The following is a 27,131-nucleotide window of genomic DNA, read 5'->3' as shown; positions in this document are numbered from 1 at the left end:
TGTTTCACCATTCTCTGTCTTTTGCTTTATATATATATATTTATTTTGGTTTGGTAAAATTTTCAGATGGTTAACTTATCCTTCTTTTTCCTATATATTTTGATTCTGTTTTTTACTTTTATTCAGTTGCATCTTTCACTTTTTTGTTTTTCTTTTTCTAGGTAAGGGTGGTGCATAATGTTGTAGTACATCAGATCTAAATCTAAAATGACCACACAAAAAATAATGACAAGAAGGGTGGGTGGTCTAAATTTAGATATACAGTTGAAAATCGCGTAAGATCCTTTTCTTTCATTGTAATATTGCCTTTAGTTGATTACATACATGTAATACAAACCGCCATTGCGTAAAATGTTGGACACAACCCTTACATTTTATTATTCAAACTCAGTCGGACATTGTCTCACTAGAACAATCAGAAACCACATTAGTCTTGGGTCTTTTTGTTGTTGAGGCTCAGTTTATCAGATTCACTCGAGAGTTTGCCAAGGCCATGCTAGTTGCCAGCTGCTCAACGAACGAGGCATGCCTAATGAAAATGGCAGCATTTCCTGATATGTTTGCAAGCATCTCTGAGCCGATAAAACATCGGCCAATACACACCAATAGCAAAATCAAATAGCTAAACCAGCAAAAACAAATGAGGAAATATAAGAAATGAGCATTTCCTTCATTTGATGAAAAGCTTGCTAATCAGAATCAATGAGCGATGACCTTACTGTTACATGTGTCGATGTTCAACAGCAGTGCCAAGCATCCTTCAAGCTTATAGAAAGAGCTGATGACACAAAAGATGAAATGAGTTAGCACATTAGACGATGTCAAACAATTCTACAGACAAAGATATGTTTAAGATCAGCCCGATCAAAGAAAGAAAAGATATGTACAAGATCAGAGGTATAACCTTAGTTTTGCTCCTGATTGAAATATAGAGTAGGCAGACCACTTTGTCCATGACTTTCAATTGGGACGAATAGCCTTGTACGAATCGTATTGCACATGTTCACCAAACATAGCGGCGGATAAAATTAGGTCCTTCTGCAAGGAATTGACTTGATCATATGGAACCAGCGAAGCCTTAATGCTATTACAAATTAATGTTCTCCATCTACAAGCCCTCTCTTTCTCATTTCATCATACAAGCTTGAAATGGCAGCATCATTACCTTCCTTATGATAGCCTCTGATCAGAATATCAAAGACTGCAGAGTCAGGAGTGATTCCTTTTTTCAACATATCATCAAATACCTGTTTCGCTTCAATCATGAGTCCAGCATTTGCTAAACCAAAAATAAGTGAGCTATAAGTTAACAGATCGGGTATAATGCCCTCTTTAACCATTTTATTCTTGAGTCGAAAAGCCTCGGGCAGACTACCCTGTTTGCATAGACCAGCAATCCAAGAAGTGTATACATACTTGTCTGGAATAAACCCTGCCTCTGACATCTCCCTGAAGACCTTCTCAACTTCACTTAGGTTTCCTTCCTTACACATCCCATTAATAAGCACAGAGTATGAAATTTCATTGGCCTTTTCCTTGCAAAAGTAGCCTCTTGCCTCCTTCAGACACCCATGCTTGCATAAGCCATCCATCAAGGCTGAAAGAGTCACACCATCAGGTTCGAAACCCCTTTCTAACAATTCCCTGTAGACACCCAAAGCTGCTTTTAAATTCCCAGCTTTGAAATATGCATCCATGATGGTCGCCAACAACATCTGATCTGGAACTAACCCACTAGAAACCATATCTTCAATAAACTGAATTGCTTTATCTAATCGGCTGTTTTTACAGAGGCCTGAGATAACCACCCCATATGCAGCTACATCAAGGTTAAACCCTTGATCATGCATTCTACTCATATACTTCATAGCATCATCCACATTTCCTTTCTGTAAGTGTCCATCTATCATTGAAGTGTAAACAGCTGAATTAGGCTCAACCCCATCTTCCCACATCTTAGAAAACAAATAATCGGCTCTTTCAGACATCCCCTGCATGCAGAGCCCTTTTATTAGAGCATTATAAGTAACCACATTTGGTAACAGTGACGATTGTCTCATTTTCTCAAGCAATTCAAATGCAACCTCCAAATTACCAGCCTTACAATACCCATCAATCAAAGAAGTAAAAGCAAACAAATTCGGCAACACCCCATCCTTCACCATACCACCAAGCACCCTATAACCCAAACCCAAGTCCCCTGTTTTACAGAACATGTCTATAAAGGTACTATATGTAACCACATTCGGTGAACAACTCTTCCACATCAAACCCATATAGACAAATGCTTGTTTCTTCATTTTGACCTTACAAAAGCCGTTAAACAATATATTAAACGTACCCAAATCAGGTATACACCCTCCTATGCGTATCTTTCTCATTATCAAACAAGCTTCATCAATATCACAAAATTTACAATACCCGTCAATCAAAGAATTGTAAGTTACAATATCAGGCAAGCACCCATATCTTGGCATCGAATCCACGAGTGTTCGGGCAAAACTAATATGACCCAATTTACAGAAAAAGGAGATAATTGAATTGAATGAAGAGGGATGAGGATTGTAACCTTTGGAGAGCAAGTGGCAGAAGATTTTCACTGAGAGCTCTCCACAGTTGGAGCTAATGAGGCTATGTAGGAGCTTGTTGCAGGTAAAGGGAGTTGGGAACTGTGAGGTTCTTTGCAGGAGAGCAAAGAATTGGAGGGTTACTAACAATTCCCCGTAGACACCTGAAGCTGCTTTTAAATTCGCTTTGAAATATGCATCCATAATGGTCGTCAGCAACATCTGATCTGGAGCTAACCCACTCCCAACCATATCTTCAATAAACTGCATTACTTTATCTAGCCGACCATTTTTACAGAGGCCTGAGATAACCGCCCCATATGCAGCTACATCAAGGCTGAACCCTTGATCATGCATTTTACTCATATACTTCACGGCATCATCTAAATTTCCTTTCTTTAAATGTCCATCTATCATTGAAGTATAGACTGCTGAATTAGGCTCAAACCCATCTTCCCACATCTTAGAAAACAAATAATCGGCTCTTCCCAACATCCCCTTAATGCAAATCCCTTTAATTAAAGCATTATAAGTAACCACATTTGGTAAAAGTGACGAATGCCTCATCTTTTCAAGCAATTCAAAAGCAACCTCCCAATTACCAGCCTTACAATATCCATCATCGAAGAGTAAAAGCGGAAGAAATTCGGCAGCACCCCATCCTTCCACCATATCACCAAGCAGCCTATAACCCAAACCGAAATCCTCCATTTTACAAAACATATCTATAAAGTGACTATATGTAACTACATTCGGTGAACAACTCTTCCACATCAAACCTATATAAACCAAAGCTTCTTTCTTCATTTTAACATTACAGAACCCGTTAAGCAATACATTAAAAGTAACCAAATCAGGTCTACATCCTCTCATGCGTATCTCTTTCATCAACAAACAAGCTTCATCAATGTCAGAAAATTTACAATACCCATCCATCAAAGAATTGTAAGTTACAATATCAGGCAAGCACCCGTATCTCGGCATCGAATTAATGAGCTTTCGGGCAAAACTAATATGACCCAATTTGCATAAAAAGGAGATAACTGAATTGAATGAAGAGCGGTGAGGATTGTACCCTTTGGAGACCAAGTGGGAGAGGATTTTCAGAGAGAGCTCACCGCAGTTGGAGCTAATCAGGTTGTGTAGGAGCTTGTTGCAGGTAGAATGACTCGGGAGCTGTGAGGTTCTTCGCAGGTGACCAATTAACTGGAGGGTTTCTCTGATCATTCATGGATGGTATCTGGTGAGCTGTGTTTGGCGGTTGAGCTAAGAAAATTCAGGGTTTTGCTGGGGTTTAGGCTTGCACCTTCTTGACGATGTCGTTTTCTCAAACGAAGAGTGGAAGTCTATTTTGGACGGACCATTTGCTTATGTAGTGCTTATGTAGAGATAATTGGGCTTGGATATTTTTCTCAAGCCTGAATTGCTCTAAACTCCCAATAAGAGAAGGCCTCTTGGATTTTAGAACAAAAGTGAAAGGCTATCCGACATGGGCTCTTGTGACCCATAGGGACATTGGTGGGCCACAAGATGCATAACTTGGATGCCTTTTTTTTCAAATTTCTTTACCAATAGAAACTAAAATATGAAAGTGTGTGTTTGTGTTTTTTTTAAGCTAGAAAGACTTTTTTTTTTTAAATTACTCAGTTTTTTGTATTTAAGCTGTTTATTTTAGATGCATTTAGGGACATTGGTATTGAGATAATTGGACATCTACCAACTTTTTTTGTCTTTTTTAAAAACTGATGGAGAAGATTTGAACTTGAGACATCTTCTAACATTGAGAATAGAAATATCACGTAGATTATTTTGAACCATAAATTCTTCAATGTCAAATAAGCATACAATTATTCTTTTACCGTACCAAAACTGAAAGTGAATATGTTAACAAATGGTTACTATTAAATTCACGGTTGGGTGTATTATTTTAACTTATAATTTCTAAGATGTCCACCGCCGCCACACCTGCCTGCACCAAAACAAGTAATAACTGGATGTAGCAGTTGGCACTACTAATTTGCTTCAGCTTCCCTTCAGTCCCACTCTTTCGGTCTTAAAAGCCATGACTTTCGGCTTCGTTAAGCCCATTTCCAGCGACTTCATATTTTGTTTATTTTAACGGCAACAAAAAAAAAACAGCAACATGCGATTCTTCCTGATGTTTGAGATTTCAACTCTTTTTTTTATTTTTTAATGTTTGAAATGAATATTCAAACCACCAAGAAAACCAGCCCTATTGGGCTTTCATCCAAGGTTGAACAGATGTCATTTCTACATTGAACTCATTGCCAAACCCAAGCCCAACCATGACCACAGTTCAAGTTGGTTCAAAATCAATTAAAGCTTTGATAGCTTTAAATTAAATCGACTTTTAATACTGCCCCACTATTTTTTTTGTCTTGCAAAGTTGCAATGCAACACCAAAAACCGAAAATGAAGTTGACAATAAACCATCATTTCTTGTCTGAACCCAGGCCTACACGTCTTCGCCACACACGTGGCCTTTGGATCGAAAGGGCCTGGCTAGAAGCACGAATGAATGAAGCACTAAACCAAACATTTAAAAGTTAAAAATCAAAAAGTTATAACGTCATTTTTTTTCTTCAAGTAATTAAAGAGCTAGTTTAATTACCAAATTAGTACTAATTAACAATTTTGAAAGTAATGTGCACAACAATGACTGCAGGGCAGGCGATGGAGCTTTGCTGATAGAAAATAATGGAATTAGGGAAGAGAGTGGCAAGAGGGAGAGTAAAATGGGTCCCATCGTTAATCTTCAGAGGCCGTACAGGTGGTCAGTCAGTGTAGTGTCAGCATCGCTCTGCCGTTGAACCTCAAGCAGCAAATTGTGAAGTGTCACTGTGTGTTTTATATGATGAGCGGTTTGTTTTTAAATTTCGAAATCAGAAAAAAGCATAGTTTAGGTGGTTGAGGGGACACAACCCATTCACTCACTTTCAAATCCGTTTTTATGCCTACTGAAATCCAGATTAAGAGCTTTTAAAAATATATATAAAATAAAGCTTTCTACTTATACCCAAAAAGAAAAAAAGAAAATATCTCACTCGACCTTCCAGTCATGTTGATTCTTCAAGGGATAGCAACGTTATCAAAAAGGCCAATGCAGCAGCTTTTGCTATCTTTTCCAATTTCTTTACCTTATCCCCCTCCTATTTTATCCCAAAAAGTGCACAAAAACTGAGAGAATTTGAGCATACTCCATCCAGGGCTTGTTCATAATATAGGAAACAAAGATGCTACTTGTTGTAATAAGTCTTCTTGCATATATTGAGTCTCCAATTGGGCTGAGCATACCAAAACCGTTATTGGCCTGCGATGCTATTGGCGAACTGATTTTGGGCAGGTGGGCGAAAGTGATTTACTGCCTAAATAATGCCTGATAATGCCATGCCCTTAATATTTGATTACTACAATATCACTTGAATTACAGTTTTCTTTGGTTATTTTCTCAATATTTGACAATGACACTTACCACTCTCGAGTCTGTTTATGAATTTCTAATTTGATATTACTGGTCCCAATTAGACATTGCACCCGTGATAATTGTTTCATCGTGAGCCATGAGACTGTTCAGATCAGAGTTGGATTTATGCATGCAATGCAATGGCTCATACAACTTCCCACATCCTTCCTTTCATCCAAATGAGGTTTGCGATACAAAAATCTTTCTCTACATGCTCCGAATGTATTTGAAAATCGAGCGTGCCTCATAGTTGGCCATATGGAATAAAATCTTCCATGCATTTATAGAGAAAATGATGCATTCCAAATAGATAATGTTAGATGCTCAACTTGTCTCATTTTTCATATGTAAAGTTTTGGAATATTATCAGGACGGTCCTGAATTTTCATGATCCATAACAAATGTAAAAGATTAAGCCCTTATATATAATTTGACTTGTCTTATTCAAATCAAATGCATAAGCAAGATAAATACTTGTAACAATTCAATAATTTCTTTTTCTTTTTTTTAATTTCAGATTGTTGTTTTTTCATGAATTGTTGCAACTTGTAATAAAAAACAGTAGAAGGAAATCCAATAAAATTTTAATACTTCAAATAATAAACAAAGAACAGCATAACTTGGAATTTGAGAAATCCTCTTCCATAACAACAAACTTAAAACTTCAAATTTGCAATCAACTATAGTTTAAAAAAGTTGAAAGACCCCATGTTACTTTTTTTTTTTTTAATAAAATGTTTTTAAAAATATAATAAATATAATCTAACACCGTATTTAAAAAAATAACAAATTGGGGCCTCTGAATGGTGAGCCTAGGGCAGTCTCACTAGCTACCCTGTCCAAGGTTAACATTGAATATTATCTTCTTTTAAGGGGTCTATTTAGACAAGTAGTTGTTCTTGATACGATTGTTATAATTTTCCTCCTATTGAAAAACAACATAGTGATAAGGAGCCAGTGCATGCCATGGGCACTGGCCTCTCTCAAATGTTGTTGTATAGAAAATTTATACTAGTAATGTCGTACTAAATATTAAAAAATTCCTCACAAAAACTTAAATGCCTCATTTTCTATTTGTTTCTCTTTCATTCTCATGTTTAAAATTCTTTTGATAGTTGCATATATTTTATTACTATGAAAGAGTGTTAGATTATTCATAAAAAAAAGTAAAAGAAAAAAAAAAGAGAGAAAAGTGATAGAATTAGGGATTTCTTAAAAACTAGGTTGATTTGTCACAAAATAAAGAGTTTGAAATAAAATGTTAGGTATACCATGTTTTAACTAAGAGCATCCGCAATGGTTGTTCAATAGTTCAATAAATTGATCTTTTTTAGCATCTATTGAATTGAACTGCAGTTTTTACTTGCATTTGTACGGTTCAATAGCTTTCGATAAATAGTTATATCTATTTACACGTCTTTTTACATACTCAAATAAAATAAAAAAGATAAATTTAATAACACTAAAAAATATACCATTACAATATTCTCAAATAGATCTTTAAAAACAGATCAATTTTTAATATATTTGGAAAAAAAATTTAATTGATATATTTATTATATTTAATTGAATTATTGAACAACCATTGCGGATGTTACATAACGCATTAATTGCTGTAATTTTATTTATTTATTTGCATGTGGGACCCATGGTTGCAATAGAGAGTTCATACCCTCTACTGCAATGAACTAAATCACACTATTACAAATGAGATTTTACTGTTTTTGATCAATTTCATGCAATAAAATTGCATTGATTCTAACTATTGCCAATGCTCTAATTAGCTCTTAGTCTAATGATATTTTGATTATCAATATTGAAAAAAATGTCAAGTTCGAACCCACGTGACCCGTTAATTAAAAAAAAGTCGCTATTTTAAAAATATATATTTTTAGAAATGTATATGACGTTAATATTTTATTGTCATCTTTGTTGTAATAACAATTGGAATAGAAAAACTGAATTCTTAACAATGAGAAAAAAAAAAAAACAAGAATTACTGAAATATATAGCGCTGCTAGCCTGCTACCATGCGCATCCATGTACTGTGCGTATACGGTACCCAGAGGCCTTCCCTTTGCGTGAGAGTGCGCATTACGCTTCCAGCTTATCCTAGAAGTAAACATCGCAAGACCAAAAAAGCCCAAAGCCCAAAAGAAAAACAAAAAGAAACAAATCAAAGTAAGTAGGAGTATTATTAACTGTTTGAAGGAGTTTACTTAATAATACTGAGAGTCGCATGCACTAGTGTCTGCTTAACAGCAAAGCGTCCCCATTCCTCTTCGCCAGTCTATTTAATTAATCAAACTAAATCTACTCACTCTCTCTCTAGCCACAACCAGATTTAAATCACAATCTAGAGAGAGAAAATACAAAGCAAGAGAAAACCCACTCCATTTCTCTCTCTAAAAATCACCATTTTTCCCAAAAGCTCAACACTCTCTCCTTCTCTCCTTCTCTCTCAATATCTACATATCTGTAATCTGCGTATCTGTATATTTATCTACGATTTGAAACCCTAGGCATTTCGGATCCTGACCTGCATTTGGATGTGAAAGAGTGTGCGCTACTCAGATCGGCTATGGATGAGGTTTCCGGCGACGGAGGTACGACTCCGGTGGCGGAGTTCAGCTGTAATGGACCGGCTCCGGGGGCTACTCCGACACCGCCGCCACTGACGGTGTCGGGATCGTTCAAGGAGGGGAAGAGTTCATCGCGGAGAAGAGGATTCATGAGGCCGAGCATGGACGGCGACGAGTTCATTAACCTCTTGCACGGCTCGGATCCGGTCAAGGTCGAGCTCAATCGGCTCGAGAATGAAGTCAGAGGTGCGAATGCGGCTCGATCCGCTGGTTTTCTCGAGATTTGCTACTGCTTTTGCTCGATTTAGAGTGTAGTTTCTCCGTTTTGACTGTTGTTTTTGGGTGAGTTTTGCAGATAAGGACCGGGAGTTAGGAGAGGCACAGGCTCAGATCAAGGCTCTCAAGCTCTCTGAAAGAGCCAGAGAAAAGGCTGTTGAAGAGGTTATTTTCGTCATTTGCTATTACGCTGATTTTTCGAGCTGCTCTTTTTTTTTTTTTTTTTTTTTTGTGCGTGTCCATGTGTGTATACTAATATTGGTTTCTGGATTTTCTAGGTTGGCATCTTTGCCAAGCAGCTTATGTGTTTGTCTTGAATTTGAATCTCAAATCTTATTTAAATTGAAATTTGTATAGTTTCCTTATCTCCGGGCAATATCAGTCACGTCTGAAGAATTATTCTTATTCGTGTTTCTTCCTTAATAATAAAAGTTACATTTAGCCCATATTTTAGGATCCTGGGAATTGCAGGAGTAGACGATGGCTATTTTAACAATTATTATGATCAATAGGGAATCTGTTTTCTAGTAACTCAGGGGCAAGGCAAGGGTTAATTTATTTTTTGGTTTCCATTTCTGGAGGACTAACTAGCATAAGTTGATTATTAAGAATTTGACTTGTTCTTCCTGAAAAAGAATTTAACTAGTTCTTATTCCTTTTTTAGTTCTGGGGTAACATATTTTAATTGGCCCAAAATTTTGGTATGTATAGTAATGTATTACTTGTATAGGAATATTGTTGGCATGTGAGCTTAAATGCTCAACAGTCCTGTTCACCAAAAAAAGAACAAAAAGAAAAAAAGAGAGAGAAGGAAAATGCTTAACAGCCTTAATTGGTACATTTTCTCATGTTTGCAATATAGCTCATGGTTTCCTCCTTTATTGTGACACTTGCATTTGTTTCCATTAGCCACTTTGAGAGATATCAAAGAATTTTGTTTTCTGATAATCTGGAACGCTGGACATCATAAATCTTAAATTTTGATATATGTAATATTAGGGGAATTTTTTTCCTTTGTTTTCTCTCTCATTTAACTAGTATGTCATTAAAATGGTTGCTGACTTTTCTATTTTTCTGTGTTTTGATTACATTGCAGCTCACTGATGAACTATCGAAGGTGGAGGAGAAGCTGAAGTTAACAGAATCACTTCTAGAAAGCAAAGTATTATTTGAATTTGATCCTCGTCTCAACTTATCTGAAAGTTCGCAAACTTATTTTCACTTTGGTTATATATACTTGTTATCACAATTCTACTTCGTCAAAAAATGTTTTGCAGAATCTAGAAATTAAAAAAATCAATGATGAGAAGAAAGCTTCCATGGCAGCTCAGTTTGCAGCTGAAGCTACTCTACGCAGGGTTCATGCTGCCCAAAAGGATGATGATATGCCTCCAATTGAAGCCATTCTTGCACCTCTGGAGGCTGAGCTCAAGCTTGCTCGACAAGAGGTACTTTGTGTGTTACCCTAGCAGACGGAATTTATGGTGACTTGTAAGTTTAATTAATTAGTTACTTTGCTGCTTACAGATTGCAAAGCTTCAAGATGATAACAAAGCTTTGGATCGCCTTACCAAATCAAAAGAAGCAGCTCTACTTGAGGCTGAGAGGACTGTTCAGGTTGCTTTGGCTAAGGCCTCCATGGTGGATGATCTTCAGAATAAAAACCAAGAGTTAATGAAACAGATAGAAATTTGTCAGGTAAGTGCAAGGTCATGCATGATATTCGTTTCTTTAAGTGCATTAGACATATTTTTTCTTCTTTTGGCGGTGGTGTTGGGAATTTAATATTATAGTTTCCTGCTTTTGGTGTTCGACTAGGATGATTTATATTTCTACTGCTTCTGTGTGGTAGGAAGAAAATAAAATTTTAGACAAGATGCATAGACAAAAGGTTGCCGAGGTTGAAAAGCTTACTCAGACTGTGCGGGAGTTGGAAGAGGCTGTTCTTGCTGGAGGTGCAGCGGCAAATGCTGTGAGGGATTATCAGCGGAAATTCCAGGAGATGAATGTAATATGCCAAACATATATAGATGCTCAATATTGGCTTTTGCTTATTGTTAACCTGTAACCTGTAGTTGAAAGCATTCTTAAGATTGAAGAGGTATGGTTTTGTGTTTCTCAGGAGGAAAGGAAAACTCTAGACCGGGAGTTGGCCCGTGCAAAAGTAACAGCAAACAGAGTAGCTGTAGTGGTAGCAAATGAGTGGAAAGATGCTAATGACAAAGTGATGCCTGTAAAACAATGGCTTGAAGAACGGAGATTCTTGCAGGTAGTGGTTCTTATCTTCTTTTTTGGTCGAACTCTTAGCTTCTTACTGACTTTCTTTGAGCTTTCAGTGTTTGGCTTTACTGTTTACTGTAATTGCCAAACTGTGTTCTTACAGGGAGAAATGCAGCAACTCCGTGATAAGCTTGCCATAACTGAGCGAGCCGCCAAGTCCGAAGCTCAGTTGAAAGTAATAATCCAGTTCTGCCATCAATTTCAAATTTGTATGTAATTTAAAGGTGGGATGTTATGTAGAGTAAAAGTTCTCTATTGTATTTAACAGGAAAAATACCATATGCGACTTAAAGTGCTTGAGGAGAGTGTCAGAGGATCTTCTAGCAGTACTAATCGCAGCACAGCTGAGGGAAGAAGTACAAGCAATGGGCCCTCTCGACGCCAGTCTCTGGGTGGGGCTGATAATATTCCAAAATTAACTTCCAATGGCTATTTATCCAAGAGAACACCGGTCAGGTCTTTGTCCTCTAGCACCAGTTCAGTGTTGAAGCATGCTAAAGGCACATCAAAATCATTTGATGGTGGTACAAGGTCACTGGACAGGGGTAAGCTTCTCTTAAATGGTACAAGCCCTAGTTTCTCAGTTAACCAATCTTGTGAGGGAACCAAGGATGGTGAAGCACAAAATAACTGGAAGGGAAATTCGGATGATAAGCCAAATGAATTCTCAACAGTGGATATAGAGGATAGTGTTCCAGGGGTTTTGTATGATTTGCTGCAGAAAGAGGTTGTAGCTTTGAGGAAAGCTGGACATGAGAAAGATCAAAGCCTGAAAGATAAGGACGACGCTATCGAGGTCGATATTCTTTTCTATCAGTCTATTATTCTGTAATGTGTGCTATTGGTTAAGTATTCATTTGTGATTCTTGTCTTTCAGATGTTGGCTAAGAAGGTAGATACCTTGACTAAAGCAATGGAGGTTGAGGCAAAGAAAATGAGAAGAGAAGTTGCTGCCATGGAGAAGGAGGTGGCTGCCATGCGTGTGGACAAAGAACATGAGAATAGGGCCAAGCGGTTTGGTAATGCCAAAGGTTCTGTCAACAGTGCTCAGGTTCTTTCTGGAAGGTAATTATTTTTCAATCTCTTACCACCTGTAGTGTCTTAGGCCAAACTAGTTTTATGGTTGTACCATTTATTAAGTTTTCTTAGTAATAGAGAGATTGGCGATGATGGATCAACTTGCTTTAGGATATTTATCCCCTCATTTGTGTAAATTTGTTACACTTGGTACTTACTATTTATACCTTCAAATTATATAGAGCGTATATAGGAAACATATGTTTTTTTCTCTTTCCAAAGATAAAACTGCCAGATCATTTAAAATCTCATTCTCACATAAATGTACAACCACTATATGAATGTTGTGCTCTGATGAGAATAATTGTGGCTATGGTGGTGATTATTGTTTTTACATAACTTGTAGAAGTTGACGTGTTTCACATATTTGTGCAGAGGTTTGGCACGAGGTGGGTTAACACGCAGCACCCAATGACAAAAATCCTAATTTGCAACTGCATAAAGGCGTTAATCTGCATAGGCCTTGTTCTTCCTTCCATTTTCCACATTTTATTATTATTTTTCCTTTTCCCCCCTACTGTGATTGATTAAAAGATTGTAGCTGGCATGCCGATGATACTGTGTTCACCAAAGCTGGCAAGGAGAGAATCCAAAAAGGAGGGCAAACTCAGAGAAAGAAGTCGGTATGCTTCTGACGTAGATTGTTATTCCCATGCTTAGAGATCAGCAGAAAAGAAGAGAAAGGGAAGAAGATTATTGACTTTGGGCTAACCTTTTGTGGTGTCGTGAGTGGGCAATGATTGTGTTGTATAGGTAGCTTATTGGTTTTTACTTTTGTTCTATCTTTTGCAGTTTATATTTGTAATTGCAGCTAGTGTGATTGTTGTTGGTTCAGGGTTTGTTAATATTCTTGTAACCAGATCAAGATCAGATCTTTTGTGGTTGTGTTAATTCATCTATAGTCCACTGTTGGTTATATATATGTATGTCTGGTAGAATGTTAAATTCCTATATAGTCCCTATCAAGCTCACGTTAGGGGACTGGGCTATAATGTTATTAGCTTTATGATATATACTATGGTTTGAAATGGGGCCTCAAATCAAAACCATCATTTTTATTTTTTACTTACGCCGTTCTCTTTGTCGTTTGCAGTCTGGAATGAAATAAACCAGCAGAAACTTTCTGACAAATTGAAATGGGTTGGGCTTCACTCTCTCGAGTCTTCTCTAACAAGAAATAAGAGTAGGGTTCAGCAAGCAGAAATTGTGATTGATATTCAGTGTGTGATTTCCTTGAGATTAAACCTAAAACTGAAACCAAAGGCATAGAGCATGGACGGGGATTCGAAAACCAGACTTAGGGTGTAGGGTTAATTGCATTCGTATGTTTTACCAATGGGGTGTTAGCTGGTTTTCATTCCCTCAAAATTCCTATGTTTTGTTGGACTGATCCAGGTCTTTGGTGTGCTCTAAAGTGGTCTTGGGTTCAAGTTTCCTCCCCTTCCTAATGACCCAAAAAAACCTATATTTTATGCTTTCCTGGATAGTGCTGGCTCGGTTGGCCTGTTTTCGATGCCGGGTCCGTCATGAATCTCTCTGGGCCATTGGTTGTAAAGCCCGTAATTGTATCAATTTTTCATTAATTCGGCTGTTATTTATTTAAATTCTGCCACAAAACGAACGAATCAAACGCCGAAACTCAAAAGCGCGCCAAGAAGCTGCGTATCTCATTCTCATGGCCATCGACTCTCTCGTCCTCGGTAACTATACCCCTCACCTTCATTCTATTCTCTCCCAGAATTTTTTACTTTTTGCCTTAAATTGATTAATTAATTAATTAATTATTTTTGGGGTCATCAGGCGCTGGGCAAGAGGTAGGTAAGAGCTGTGTAGTGGTGACAATCAATGGGAAGCGAATCATGTTCGACTGCGGAATGCATATGGGGCATCTAGACCACCAACGCTACCCCGACTTCTCTCTCATTCCTAAACCCGAACCCGACCCGAACTTCGATCACGCCCTCACTTGCATCATCATCACCCACTTGTACGAAAAGAAAACAAAAACCAACTCTAATATTTTAAATTCTTTATGGTTCAGTAGACTTACCTCAATATTTGTTGATCTTTTGCAATTGGGCAGTCACTTGGATCACGTTGGAGCCCTCCCTTATTTCACTGAAGTCTGCGGATATCGTGGCCCCATTTACATGACGGTAAGGTGCTCGGGAAAATGTCTGTGTCAATTGGTATTTTGATGTTCTTGTTGTAACGGTTTTTCGTGATTGTCCTGCAGTATCCGACAAAGGCATTGGCTCCTATAATGTTGGAGGACTATCGAAAAGTGATGGTTGAGCGAAGGGGTGAGGAAGAACAGTTTTCTTCTGATCACATTGCCGAATGCATGAAGAAAGGTACTTGAGTATTTCTTATGATTTTGTTGAACCAGTTGAAGATTTAGTCGTCATAAGTTACTTGAAAATTTTCACAAGTTAAGGGTTGTTTTTGTTTTCTGAAATTCAGCTATTCTGTTATTGTTTTATGGTTACTTTTTTATATGGTTCCTCAATGCAGTTATACCGGTGGATCTGAAGCAAACAGTGCAGGTTGATAAAGACCTTCAAATCCGTGCGTACTATGCAGGACATGTAAGTCTTGTTTATCTCACATCTAGAATACATTATCTGTTGATATCATGCTTATACACACCAGAAAAGAATTATAGTTCTCCTATTTCGTTAATAATTTTCTTGGAACAGTCAATACTGTTTGTCACTTTCGTGTGTCATTCCTTGAGTCCTAATATTTATTTTTCTTCTAAGGTTCTTGGAGCTGCAATGTTTTATGCAAAGGTGGGAGACGCTGCTATGGTATACACAGGAGACTATAATATGACACCAGATAGGCATCTTGGAGCAGCTCAAATTGAACGACTAAATTTGGACCTTCTTATTTCAGAGTATGGGATATCTATGTCTTGTATATTATTTGACTTTGCACCTTATCATTTGTTAAACATTGGATGTCCTTTGTTGATGAACTCTGAGTACAATTTCTTTTAATGTATGAAACCTTTGTGTTCCATTCCATGCACTCGCTTATACATAGATATTTTTTCCTGTTACAGGTCCACATATGGAACAACCATCCGGGATTCAAAATATGCCCGGGAAAGAGAATTTCTCAGAGCTGTACGTAAATGACAAAATTGAAGTATCAACAGTTCATACTATAATTTAAACTAGTGTAAAGAGTCATAATTATCAAACTCTTGGTTCTTTAACATGCAACTCATTGCCGTAAGAATCAATTTCTATTGATGATGTCATACATGTCATACATATATGTATTCCTTTGTGAAACTGGTGGCTGTCAAAATTGGATGCAAGATTTTCTTATCTTGCTCCTCTGAAGGTGGTTTTGTTGGTAATCTCTAATATAGGTTTATGTAGGTTCACAAATGCGTCGCTGGTGGTGGAAAAGTGCTAATTCCAACATTTGCTCTTGGGAGAGCTCAGGTACTCTAATTAAGAGAGTTTCATTTTTCTTTGACTTCGTATTTATATTTTGTACTTGGAAGGAAGTTCTTCCTGTTCTAAGAAGGAAAAATGAGAGAGACCTCTGAAGTCCTGAATAATTGCTTCTGAATTACAAAGTTCCTTGCAGTTAGCCTTCGCGTCCTTATTAAGCTTTCATACTTTAATCAGCATTGTTATCGTATTGATGCCTTTCAAGCTAGTTAGATAATGGATTTGTATTAATAGATTTAGATTTTTATGGAAATTATATCTAGTTAAAAATCCATCATTTATATGACAGAAATAAACAACCATATTCCAACTTTAACGCCTTGAATTCATGACACCAGACACTGCTACAACAATTCTAATTCTTTGTATCTTTATGTTTGATCTTGATTCTGTTTATTTTAGTGCTAATGATTTTCGTAGCCAATTCTGAGCCCCGGCTGTGACATTTTGTTCTGAATGTAATCTATTATTTTGTAGGAGCTCTGTATCTTGCTGGAAGATTATTGGGAGCGCATGAATCTAAAGGTTCCTATTTACTTCTCAGCAGGTTTGCACTAGCTTCTGTACTTCCCTCTCACATCTATTAACTGTTTGCAGGATATGTGGTCAAACTGTATGCTATGCTCTCACTTATCAAAGTGGATACTTTGCAATCTAAGTTTTGTTACTTGCACCAATCTTGATCTGATAACATTTTGATACCTATAACGTGGGTAAATAAATCTTAGAAATTTGTGATTAGTGATAATTAATGTATAAACAAGAAGTAGCTATCTAGCAGGGATCAAAGTGTTATTAATTTCATCTTTGACATGATTCTGGAAGTTTATCTGCGTGTGTGAAAAATTTTCTGATGTGGCAAATCTTTTACAGTTTCTCAATTTCTAGGGGTGCCTTCATTTCTTTCTTGGTATACAGTGGTGTTTCAAATTTTTACTGATGATATTATTTCAGGTCTGACCCTTCAAGCCAATATGTACTATAAGATGCTTATCAGTTGGACCAGCCAGAAAGTTAAAGAAACGTACTCCACACGCAATGCATTTGATTTTAAAAATGGTACTTATTTTATCTGTTATTAAATTTCTGAGGGACTGAAGTTGTTGTTTCTTGGAAATCAAGATATAATGTTGTTATAACCAAAAAAATATATATATAAGGTTGTTCTTTGGGATTTAAAGCAGAAAAGATTAAGAGTGAGTAGTTTATCAAGTAGCAATATAAAATGTTGATGAAAAGGAAGAACCACACAGCAGTATTATAGACATACGAGTATCTACATTTTAAGTTAACTTTGTGAGAATTGATATTGAATATATTATTTCATTGCTTGATAACTAGTTGTTTAATGAGCCCTCCATCTTACTTTTTTTTGTTTTGAATGTTGCAGCTCACAAGTTTGACCGTTCTATGATCAATGCTCCTGGACCTTGTGTTCTGTTTGCCACACCAGGGATGATCAGTGGTGGTTTTTCACTTGAAGTTTTCAAGCACTGGGCTCCTTCGGAAATGAATCTTGTTACACTGCCCGGGTAACTGCCTTCTTCAATTTCATTTATCTCCAAATCTCAAATTTATTATCAGATATCAATAGGAAACTTTTGGGTTGGAATTTGGAACCTAGAAGGTGATCGCTATAACAAACACCATAGTAAATTCTGGAATATATTTTTCAGTTACCAGTTGAGTTGATCTACATTGTAACTCTCTTTTGATGTTTAAAATTTAAAGACAATGTCGTCATGTTCTATGTCCATATGATACTATGGTTTGCTGGGACTTGATAGGCGGAACAAAAAAAAGGAAAAAAGAAAGAATAGGGTGCCAAGTTGAACTTTTAGTCATCAATTTTTTCTGTCCTTTTCTAGGTATTGCGTGGCTGGAACTATAGGACATAAATTGATGTCGGGTAAACCCACCAAAATTGATCTGGACAAGGACACGCAAATTGATGTGCGATGCCAGGTTCAACTTCATCTCTCACCCTTTACAATAGTTTCAACATTCTTCTTCAAGAATGTTTCCATTGAATTTTCATTTTTAATAGTTTTACACATGAGGTGATTTGTTTACAAATACAAATTGAAAGAAGTTTTCTTCTGTTTTTCGCATTTCTTCATGATTGTCCTCTTATACATTCAATTTTGATTGCCAGATTCATCATCTGTCTTTCAGTCCTCATACAGATGCCAAAGGGATTATGGACCTTATCAAATTTCTTTCCCCAAAGAACGTGATACTTGTTCATGGCGAGAAGCCTAAAATGGCTACTCTAAAAGGAAAAATACAGTCCGAACTGGGAATTCAATGTCATGACCCTGCAAACAATGAGACTGTCTCAATTTCTTCAACCCACTATGTGAAGGCATTAGCTTCGGACGCATTTATCCGAAGCTGCTCAAATCCAAACTTCAAGTTTTCGAAAAGCAGCCAAGAAGATGAACACGGTTCAAATTCGAGAAACAATAATTTCACTCCGCGACTGCGAGTAAGTGATGAAAGGGTAGCAGAAGGGGTCTTGGTTATGGAGAGAAACAAAAAAGCGAAGGTAGTACACCAAGACGAGCTTCTGCTCATGTTAGGAGAAAAGAAGCACCAAGTTCAATTTGCTTATTGCTGCCCCGCTGATATTGGCCACTTGGGAGAGACCAAAAGTTCAACAACAAATGATGGTCAGCTTTGCAAATCTGAGACATGCTCTCGGCTTCTTCGCCAATTGTCTGCAAAACTGTCAAATGAATTTTCTCAAGGGAACATCCAAGATTTTGAGGATCATCTTCAAGTGGAGTCGTTTCATGTGTCCATTTGTTTGAAGAACAACTGCCCTTACAGATTAATGGATGTTCAAAACAAATCCCAAGAAGCAGCGTTTTTCTGCTGCAGTTGGGGGACGGCAGATGAGAAGCTTGCATGGAAAATCATTTCCATCTGTCAAAATTTTAACGTACATCAGCATAAACAAGGGTGTCTGTAGCCTGGCTGACTCATGTTGTTACTGAGGATTTCATGGAGCAGAGGGAGGACGCGTGTTTGAGTACAAGTTCACGACATGTCGTTGCGCCGCAATCAGAGTGTCTGTCAGACGGCATTAGGGAGGACCAGCACGTGTAGTTCTGCCCTACCAGCACGTATAGTTGTTGGCGGCACAAAGGGGTTCTGCTACCACGTTTGAATTTTAGGTGAGTGAAAGGAAGCTAATAATTCTTCATTCAAAAAAATTTAAAATAAAATAAAATAAAATATGAAAGGACACTAGTTATATGTTCTTCAAAAACTTATTTTATTTTATTTTTTTGGTTGAGTGAAGGGAAAATTGGATTGACAACGTATCGAATATAATTTAATGAAAGAAAGCGACCGGATCTCTACAATCCAAAAACATTTATAGTACCTTTGTAGATCACATAGTGATCATCTACCCATCCATAATATTTCCATCTTTATACAACAAATATGATTAGCAATCTGTTAAATAGAGTGGGCAACAACAAATTATCTCCCTTTTAAATTTTTTTTATTTTTATAGTTATTAATATTAAAAAACAAAATTTGGATTTTTCATTCACAAAAGCAAAAATTCAGAACAAACTGGAACCGTTAACTATAATGATATAAGAAAATCAAAATTGATACATAACTAATCAGTATTGATTTTGTTCCAATACAAAAAAATCCTTCTCAATTTCAATTATAACAGCAATTATGGGGATATGTAAATCCCAGAACATAAATTGTTACACAATATTATCTAATTGGGTATCTTGTTTGTATATGATACCCATAGGTAATTTTCTGGAAATTATCATGTTTAAATTTTTACAATTTTTCCTTGAATATAAAATATAAATTCTAATAGAGCATAACATGTTTTGAATAGAGCTCTAATAAAGGGGAAGCGGCATATGTATATATAGATAGCTATAGTTAGATTTAGATATGCACATGTTTATTATACACTTCAATCATATTCTACAAATTCGTCTGAAAAAAAGAGGTAAAAACATCTCTCTTCTACGAGATTTTTTTTTTTTAATTTTAACAATGAACCGATGAATCCACGAAAAAAGTTTAGTACGAAAAATTCTATATTGTTTTTAGGGAGATTCACTATTATACACAATATTGAAGCTCAAATTATAAAAATACTCCATATGAAATGGACTTTAGAAACACATCCAAAGATCATTTACAACATAACAAAAAAACTTTTAACTTCTTATAAATTACAAAACTGCCATCAATTTCTTAAAACAAGCCAAACTTTGAAATCTCATAAAAATACTCAAAACACTCAATAGGACATCAAAGTAATTTAATAATTAATATTAAATTCAATAAGGCCAGCTGTCATTTTTTGAATTTTTTTAAGTTTGTTTATAGAAATTCAATTGTATATAATTTATTTATAATATTAGTGTTAAGAATGAATATATAACTAAATATATCTTGTTTCTATGCCTTTGTCTCATTATCTCATTGTTTAATAAAGAAATTTGACTGCTGAAAGTTTTTAAAGGGCAGAAAAATTGAGGCTGATCAATTAAGATAAAAAAAGAAACTGAGCGGTGTGCCGTCGTGCGCTGGCAAATAAGAAGGGTATTTGGCGCAAAAACTCAAAAGAGGAGTCAATTACCGAAATGACGAAAAAACCAGCAAAAACCTTTCATCCATGTCTATCTACCATTCAAAACACAAAGTGTTGAGACTTTGCGACTTTGAAAAAAGACACACACAATTCCCAAACCCATCACCATATCCCTCACTAATACTAATACTAACAGTTGTAATATAGGAAGGAAGAGGCGAGCACACACACTCTCTCTCTCTCAATCATGTCTCTATTTCTCTCTCAATTATAATTGGCAATTCAATTGCCTCTTTTTCTCATAATTTCATCACAAACATGTCCTCGGAATCTTCGGCTACGACGGCGGCAGCGGCTGAGTCCCATGCGCCGCTCCTCCTTCCCCGCCAGGCGAGCAGCGGCCGCGACTCCTCCGACCTCGGCTCCCCGACCGCCCGACCCGCCACGCTGGCGATGCTGCTGGGGCGGGCCACCGGTCGCCGTGGCCCCTCGATGCTGGTGCGGGAGACGGCGGCCCGGGAACTGGACGAGCGGCGCGCCGACTGGGGCTACTCCAAGCCGGTGGTGGCTCTGGACATGATGTGGAACACGGCGTTCGTGGTGGTGTCGGTGGCGATGCTGATATGGACAGACCATGAGCACCCAAACACGCCGATCCGGCTGTGGATCTGTGGATATGCGCTGCAGTGTTTCGTCCATGTGGTGTTGGTGTGGGTTGAGTACCAGAGAAGGAATAATATTGCTCGGAGGATCAGTAGAAGAAACCAGGACGCCCAGCAGAACCAGCACCAGGTCGAAATCGATGCAAATGATACCGACGATGAAGAAGCAGCAGCAGCAGCTAGGGATTTGGCGATTTCCACGCGCTCCAGGTTTCTTCTAATTTGCTTTTGGATATAGTTGTTATGGTTCATGGAGTTCAAAGTGGACACTGAAACCCAGTAATCTTGATGAATGGGGTTGCTCTCTCACAATATAAATTGAGTTTGGCTGAGTCCTATGTATCACATAAGAGGTGGATAGTAGTGGTGGTTGGATATTTAGAGTACGTCATAACCATGTTTAGTGACTAATTTAAGCCCATAATCGAATTCCACTTGTCCTTGTATGCCATCCGACTGAGATCTTTACTGCATAGTCCAAGATGGGATATTGACATCTTTGCTTGTTTGGAAGTTATTAGAGTTGGGGAATGACAGTCGGAAACGTTTTGGATTTCATAGTTATGATTCTGGCATTATTCATATCATCACTTTTTTTGGTTTTTTGGTTTGTAAAAATCCAACTTAACTCATCAAAGCTTTAATCTTGAAGTTGCTCATATTTTGCTCTCTACATTTCATTTTGTGTGGGGATGATGCATGCAAAATATGTTTGTGAATTTGACCAAACTGTTATGACTACTTCCTATGGTATTTCCAGTCCCCAGCTTTATCTGCAATTAGAGTTTTCATGTGCTGCCTTAGTACCTGTTTGTGGAAGGTCTATAAATTACTGACTGACTGCATTTTATATGGCCTAGTCTCTCTAAACGATGCGAAACAGTGAACACAATGGCATCGTTTCTCTGGTGGATAGTTGGCTTTTATTGGGTAGTCGCTGGCGGTGAAGTTCTTCTGCAAAATGCTCCACGTTTGTACTGGTATTTCTATAACCAATCTATTAAGAAATATTCCTTCATCTCAAATTATGTGCATGTATGCGTGTCTTCTTTCTTTCCTTTTTTATAATATAGTAATTTAATTTGTTTAAAACAAGCAACTTTTAGGAATTTTAAAAAGTTTCACCAGAAGGGAGTTATGGCATTATAATGTTAGAGATGAATACAAAAGCTGGGCCAGGGCAGATCACATCTAAAACTAAAACCTTACTTTAAGTTTCTATAGTGCTAAAACTGTAATGACTGTCAGCCCATTTTAACACAAGAGTCACCCTGAGCTGTCATCTCTTTGTGTGTCTATAGACTATGAACGGCCTAATTATCTAAAAAGTTTGTAACTTCTAGAATAAAAAATATATATTTTATTCTGAATGTGTGCAGGTTGGCTGTGGTTTTTCTGGCATTTGATGTCTTCTTTGCCATCTTTTGTGTTGTTCTGGCATGTTTGATTGGAGTTGCTCTTTGTTGCTGTTTGCCATGCATCATTGCAATTCTTTATGCGGTTGCTGGACAGGTTTGAAGTGATAACCTATACCTTTGATTCAAAAATTTATCGACAAAATTAAGAAATTGTAACTGCTTATTCTTGACTTGATTTTTTTCTTTTGTTGGTGTGACAATGTAGGAAGGTGCATCTGACGCAGATCTCAGTATTCTTCCAAAATACAGATTTCGATCGAGCAGTGAAGAAAAATCTAGTGTTGGAGCAGGGAAAATGATTCCAGTAGAAACAAGCAGTGGGTACTTAGCAATTGAGCGTATACTTTTACCTGAGGACGCGGTATGCTTTGGCATCACATTATCATGAATTGCATTTATATTTCAGTATATTACTCCTATTATGTTGAACTCAATCTGTTTATTATAGTTGATTAGAAAATTTTATTTTAATAAGAAAAACCCCATTTATCCTCCATATTATGCCAGAGAGTTATACTGATGTATGTACTTATGAGGGTCAGTTGGTAAATGGGTATCTTTTACAGGCCAAATATTAAAGCGATTTGTGCTTTTATGGTATTTTGGAAATTTATGAAGAATTTTTATGCTCTAAAGATGTATGGTTTTGGCTCTCTTTCCAGGAATGTTGTATATGTCTCAGCCCCTATGAGGATGGTACAGAGCTTCACACTCTTCCCTGTAATCATCATTTCCACGCTACTTGCATTGTAAAATGGCTTAAAATGAATGCAACATGTCCTCTCTGCAAGTACAACATTCTCAAGGGAAATGAACCGGTTTGAAGGATCAACAGGACATTGCAAGTGGTTGGTTCTGCACACAGTGGCGTATGTACAGAAATGTCAAGGCATAAAGAGCAAAGATTTTAAATATTTATTGACATTGAATTACAGCATAGTTAACTAGACCTCATTTTGTCCGTTTTCCGGCCATTTGGAGTCGTCTTGATTCTTTCTGTTTTCGTCTGTGCTGTTTCATGCCTGTGCAAAGATGGAGAAAAAGATACAGGCTTCAACATCTTAATGTGTTACTAGGGTTCCTTTCTTAGCAAGGAAAACGATTGTTTTACATATTTATTATGTATTTCTGTTGATATGAGGTTGCTAAGAATGTGTGGTGTAACTCGGTTATTCTGGCAGTAGTCTTAGTTATATATGAACTAATAACATCGTTTTGTTGAACGCCAGGCTCACTGTGTTGACTACCAGAAGTTGGAGTTTGACCTAGTTTATAGGCACATAAAAAAAGGAGTATAAATTGATGAACCAAGCTTTGATTATCTGGTTTCTAATTAACTCTTTCACAGAGAATGTCCTACCGGGAAATTTTTTGCCTTGATCGAGAACAGTAGTTACACAATTTGAAGGCATACAACTTTACATCATTTCACCAAGCCAATTTTCAAATACAAGCAGTTACCGGGGTAAATCTACTTCTGTAATATGCGCACTTTTAGGTTGAAACTTGAAACCCTATGCCGGTCTACTTCTGTAATCTACTTCCATATTTCTGCATCTGAATTTCTGGATCGTTGCTACATCACAATGACATCTAGAGGACCAAGACATTATCCTTTTATATAATTCCTGATAGCCGGCGAACAAAATCAGAATGCAGTGCATGACCTAGTTTATAGGCACAGAAAAAAAGGAGTATAAATTGATGAACCAAGCTTTGATTATCTGGTTTCTAATTAACTCTTTCACAGAGAATGTCCTACCGGGAAATTTTTTGCCTTGATCGAGAACAGTAGTTACACAATTTGAAGGCATACAACTTTACATCATTTCACCAAGCCAATTTTCAAATACAAGCAGTTACCGGGGTAAATCTACTTCTGTAATATGCGCACTTTTAGGTTGAAACTTGAAACCCTATGCCGGTCTACTTCTGTAATCTACTTCCATATTTCTGCATCTGAATTTCTGGATCGTTGCTACATCACAATGACATCTAGAGGACCAAGACATTATCCTTTTATATAATTCCTGATAGCCGGCGAACAAAATCAGAATGCAGTGCATGGCTACCCTGCGTGACACGCCACACAAACAAACAATGGACTTAATATCTCATAACCATTTTGTTCTAAGCTCTTCTTAGACATGAATATAAGACAAACGTATATACCTTGTATGCCACTATATGTGCCACTGGAAACCCTTGACTGCCAAACCTTGCAAACAGGGAAGCATCGCCGATAAGATCTAAGACCTTATGGCGACAAGGTTCATCTGGAAAACGCAGTGGTGGGTTCAACCAACCTTTACTAGCACTGCAAAAGAAAAATAGGATTAAGTGTACTATAAGTGTTTTCTCCCAAATCAAGTTGACAATGATATATTCCCCACACGCTTCAACAAATTCTCTGCCTGAACTCGTTGTTTTAACTGGAATAAAATCATATCCAACTGGCAATTGTCACTTCAGTCCACCCAATTCGCATTTGAACAACCCATGTCATCTCCTAACTAGTTCAACTTAACATAAATGGAGCGTCTCACCTACAAACAAGTGCATTTTCTAATCCACCCCCTTTTATGAGTCCTGCATTCCGCATTCGCTCCACCTGTTAGAACATGGAGTCAAGCATTACCATAATAAATTCAACAATATATAACTAAGCTATAACAGAAAACAGAAAGTAATTTCAAGACTACTAATGGAGAACCGTTTAGTATTGACCTCCTCATAAATGCAAAAGGTTCTTGACAAAGCAATGTGCTTGGAATAGAAAGAGTTATCCAAGGAGGTCACAGAAAACCACTGGCAGCCAATAGCCTGCACCTGCAGAAAGTGTCAAACAAGCATGCCCAAAACTTTGCCTATGAATTCTCACATTTGGACAAAGAAGTAGCGAGAAAAACAAAATAATCTGCAGATATTTGATAGCCATTCCTCTCATTAAGTAACCAATCTCTTTCAAGTAAGGATATTTAATAAGAACACTTCTTTGTTTCACATTCCAAAACCATGCTGTCAGTGAAGAGAATTCCCAATCCAGCAAAATGTGTACCTGTCGAAAGTCGATCCCGTAAGTGATACGAATTTCTGGTGATGGAAATGCAGCAACAAAAGAATCATTCCTCCACACATGCACTGGTTCATTCACATATGCTGCCATCTTCTCACAACAGTTGCCACAATGATCTGTTGCCTCTTTTAAGCCAACTAGTTCTATAGCCTCTACCCACTCACTTGCTGACCCATCAAAAATAGGAACCTGCATGACTTGATTTTGGGCATTATTACTTTTCCTATGTCATATTCAAGAATCAATAGTTCTCTATGTTCTAAATTCAGATTGCCTCAACTTTCTTAGAAGTGGCAATTACACAGTTCAAGCGCCCCCAATAACCTACTATGTGTAATTTCCCCCCTGATATGTCTCCTAGTGAAATCAAGAGCAAGTCCTCCTCAAGACAAATCGAAAATTCACAAATATATGGTACCAACCTCAAGATCGAAATCTTCGGGGTCTGAGTTCTTTATCTCAATCCGGCAATTATCAACCTCCATAGCTTCCAAAGCAGAAAGCAAGTGCTCAACCGTTCGAATTTTGACCCCATCTTTACAGAGAGTGGTGCACAGAGGCGATTCCTCAGCAAACTCAATCGAAGCTCGTATCACATTGGGCTGAAAATCAAAGTACCTTCCTTTGCTGACAAGCTCTGGCCACAATTTCACCGTGGAGACCTTTCCACTGTGCAAGCCTTTCCCCTTCCGCTCTATGCATCCCGCTATGGTTTGCTGAAGCCTACCAGTCTGTAATCAAACAATACAAATCACATTCAGACATTAAAAATTGCTTAGAAAATCAACCGGAAAATGACTTGAGGAAAAGGGAGGGAGATGTAAAGTCATGTATGTATTTACAGAGACTGAGAGTGTGTTTACGGATTTCCAGACGACGGATTTAGATGACTTGAATGCGTTGAAGGCACTGGAAACTGTCATAGCTTACACGATGCCGGTGAGTACCAATACGTCGTCGTCTTGCGTCTCAATCTAGGAAAGTGTTGAAGACAAATAAGAACGGGGAGACCACATTTTGGCGGGACTATGAGAAGCTAGGGATTTCTATATTTTGCCTAACTGGAGAGGGACTGTTATGTGTTCTTTCTTTTTGGGCAAAAAGGTTGTTTTGTGGGGCGAACAGGGAAAATATTTTCATTATTTAAAAAAGAAAAAAGAAAAAAAAAAAAGGGAAACTAACTTCTTTTTTTTTGGTCAACCAAGGGAAACTAACTTATGAAAATATTTACCCATCCCAGCGAGTTTTTTTTGGGATAGGCCTATCCTGCGAATCTTTGACGAGATAAACATAACCCGATACAAACAAATTTTTGTCAGAAAGATCAACCCTGTCATAAGTTTTGTTGGGTTGACATAGCCCAACAAAACATTTGTCGGGATATACATGACCCGCGAGTTTTTTTGTCGGGAAGACCTAGCTCAGCGAAACATTCGTCGTGATAGACCTTTGCCAGCAAATATTTGTCGCAATAGAGCTATCTCTTTTTGTTGGGTATACCTATCCCGCAAATTTTTTGTCAAGCATACCTATCCTGACGAATCTTTGATACGATAAACGTATCCCAGCGTGAGATTTTTCGGCAGCATAGACCGAGTCACGATAGACCTATATCGATGAAATTTACTTAGGATAGATCTATCGTATGGCGACT

General features: G+C 37.4%; 4 protein-coding genes across 12 annotated transcripts; 2 read left to right on the top strand and 2 right to left on the bottom strand.

Moving 5' to 3' along the window:
* Positions 265-3,927, bottom strand: LOC18788526 (pentatricopeptide repeat-containing protein At2g01740). 5 transcript variants are annotated; one of them, XM_020559800.1, is made up of 3 exons: positions 905-3,927; positions 715-778; positions 265-622 (listed from the first exon to the last, which is right to left on the bottom strand). In XM_020559800.1, the coding sequence occupies exon 1, from the start codon at positions 3,792-3,794 to the stop codon at positions 1,095-1,097; it is 2,700 nt and encodes an 899-aa protein (XP_020415389.1). In that variant the 5' UTR covers positions 3,795-3,927; the 3' UTR covers positions 265-622; positions 715-778; positions 905-1,094. The 5 variants fall into 5 exon arrangements, with proteins under 5 accessions (XP_020415389.1, XP_020415392.1, XP_020415394.1 ...); XM_020559803.1 differs by having other exon boundaries at positions 265-572; XM_020559805.1 differs by having other exon boundaries at positions 720-778.
* LOC18791534 (microtubule-associated protein 70-1) lies at positions 8,271-13,188 on the top strand. The gene is made up of 11 exons (XM_007221942.2): positions 8,271-8,879; positions 8,989-9,074; positions 10,006-10,071; positions 10,187-10,357; positions 10,437-10,607; positions 10,762-10,917; positions 11,032-11,178; positions 11,293-11,364; positions 11,458-11,985; positions 12,067-12,254; positions 12,642-13,188. Exons 1-11 carry the CDS (start codon positions 8,633-8,635, stop codon positions 12,679-12,681), a joined length of 1,872 nt encoding a protein of 623 aa, XP_007222004.1. The 5' UTR covers positions 8,271-8,632; the 3' UTR covers positions 12,682-13,188.
* On the top strand, positions 13,869-23,550 carry LOC18789753 (cleavage and polyadenylation specificity factor subunit 3-II). Its single transcript, XM_007225067.2, has 19 exons — positions 13,869-13,966; positions 14,067-14,253; positions 14,350-14,422; positions 14,503-14,620; positions 14,781-14,854; positions 15,029-15,165; positions 15,334-15,397; positions 15,659-15,724; positions 16,214-16,283; positions 16,691-16,795; positions 17,127-17,268; positions 17,605-17,701; positions 17,892-18,709; positions 19,198-19,213; positions 20,529-21,193; positions 21,844-21,963; positions 22,363-22,495; positions 22,607-22,762; positions 23,064-23,550. The coding sequence occupies exons 1-19, from the start codon at positions 13,942-13,944 to the stop codon at positions 23,223-23,225; spliced, it is 3,228 nt and encodes a 1,075-aa protein (XP_007225129.2). The 5' UTR covers positions 13,869-13,941; the 3' UTR covers positions 23,226-23,550.
* On the bottom strand, positions 23,751-26,782 carry LOC18793382 (probable UDP-3-O-acyl-N-acetylglucosamine deacetylase 2). 5 transcript variants are annotated; one of them, XM_020563924.1, is made up of 7 exons: positions 26,320-26,782; positions 25,900-26,208; positions 25,460-25,666; positions 25,129-25,233; positions 24,948-25,012; positions 24,574-24,718; positions 23,751-24,474 (listed from the first exon to the last, which is right to left on the bottom strand). In XM_020563924.1, the coding sequence occupies exons 1-7, from the start codon at positions 26,398-26,400 to the stop codon at positions 24,421-24,423; spliced, it is 966 nt and encodes a 321-aa protein (XP_020419513.1). In that variant the 5' UTR covers positions 26,401-26,782; the 3' UTR covers positions 23,751-24,420. The 5 variants fall into 5 exon arrangements, with proteins under 5 accessions (XP_020419513.1, XP_020419521.1, XP_020419523.1 ...); XM_020563932.1 differs by having other exon boundaries at positions 25,129-25,224; XM_020563934.1 differs by having other exon boundaries at positions 26,341-26,782.

The sequence above is a fragment of the Prunus persica genome, chromosome G1 (genome assembly GCF_000346465.2).
Source record: "Prunus persica cultivar Lovell chromosome G1, Prunus_persica_NCBIv2, whole genome shotgun sequence".
Taxonomy (NCBI): Eukaryota; Viridiplantae; Streptophyta; class Magnoliopsida; order Rosales; family Rosaceae; genus Prunus; species Prunus persica.
Note: the sequence above shows the minus strand (reverse complement) of the source record. Positions and strands in the feature narration are given on the sequence as shown.

Bases quoted from the DNA above. Each gene is read 5' to 3' on its own strand.
- LOC18793382 (XM_020563924.1), bottom strand. From the start codon at position 26,400: ATGACAGTTTCCAGTGCCTTCAACGCATTCAAGTCATCTAAATCCGTC. The intron at 25,667-25,899 runs GTTGGTACCATA...CAAGTCATGCAG, and splicing joins CCGAAGATTTCGATCTTGAG to GTTCCTATTTTTGATGGGTC. The intron at 24,719-24,947 runs GTGAGACGCTCC...TTTCTTTTGCAG, and splicing joins GAAAATGCACTTGTTTGTAG to TGCTAGTAAAGGTTGGTTGA.
- LOC18791534 (XM_007221942.2), top strand. From the start codon at position 8,633: ATGGATGAGGTTTCCGGCGACGGAGGTACGACTCCGGTGGCGGAGTTC. The intron at 9,075-10,005 runs GTTATTTTCGTC...ATTACATTGCAG, and splicing joins GAGAAAAGGCTGTTGAAGAG to CTCACTGATGAACTATCGAA. The intron at 10,358-10,436 runs GTACTTTGTGTG...TGCTGCTTACAG, and splicing joins TCAAGCTTGCTCGACAAGAG to ATTGCAAAGCTTCAAGATGA.
- LOC18788526 (XM_020559794.1), bottom strand. From the start codon at position 3,794: ATGATCAGAGAAACCCTCCAGTTAATTGGTCACCTGCGAAGAACCTCA.
- LOC18789753 (XM_007225067.2), top strand. From the start codon at position 13,942: ATGGCCATCGACTCTCTCGTCCTCG. The intron at 14,855-15,028 runs GTAAGTCTTGTT...TTTTCTTCTAAG, and splicing joins GTGCGTACTATGCAGGACAT to GTTCTTGGAGCTGCAATGTT. The intron at 16,796-17,126 runs GTACTTATTTTA...TGAATGTTGCAG, and splicing joins TGCATTTGATTTTAAAAATG to CTCACAAGTTTGACCGTTCT.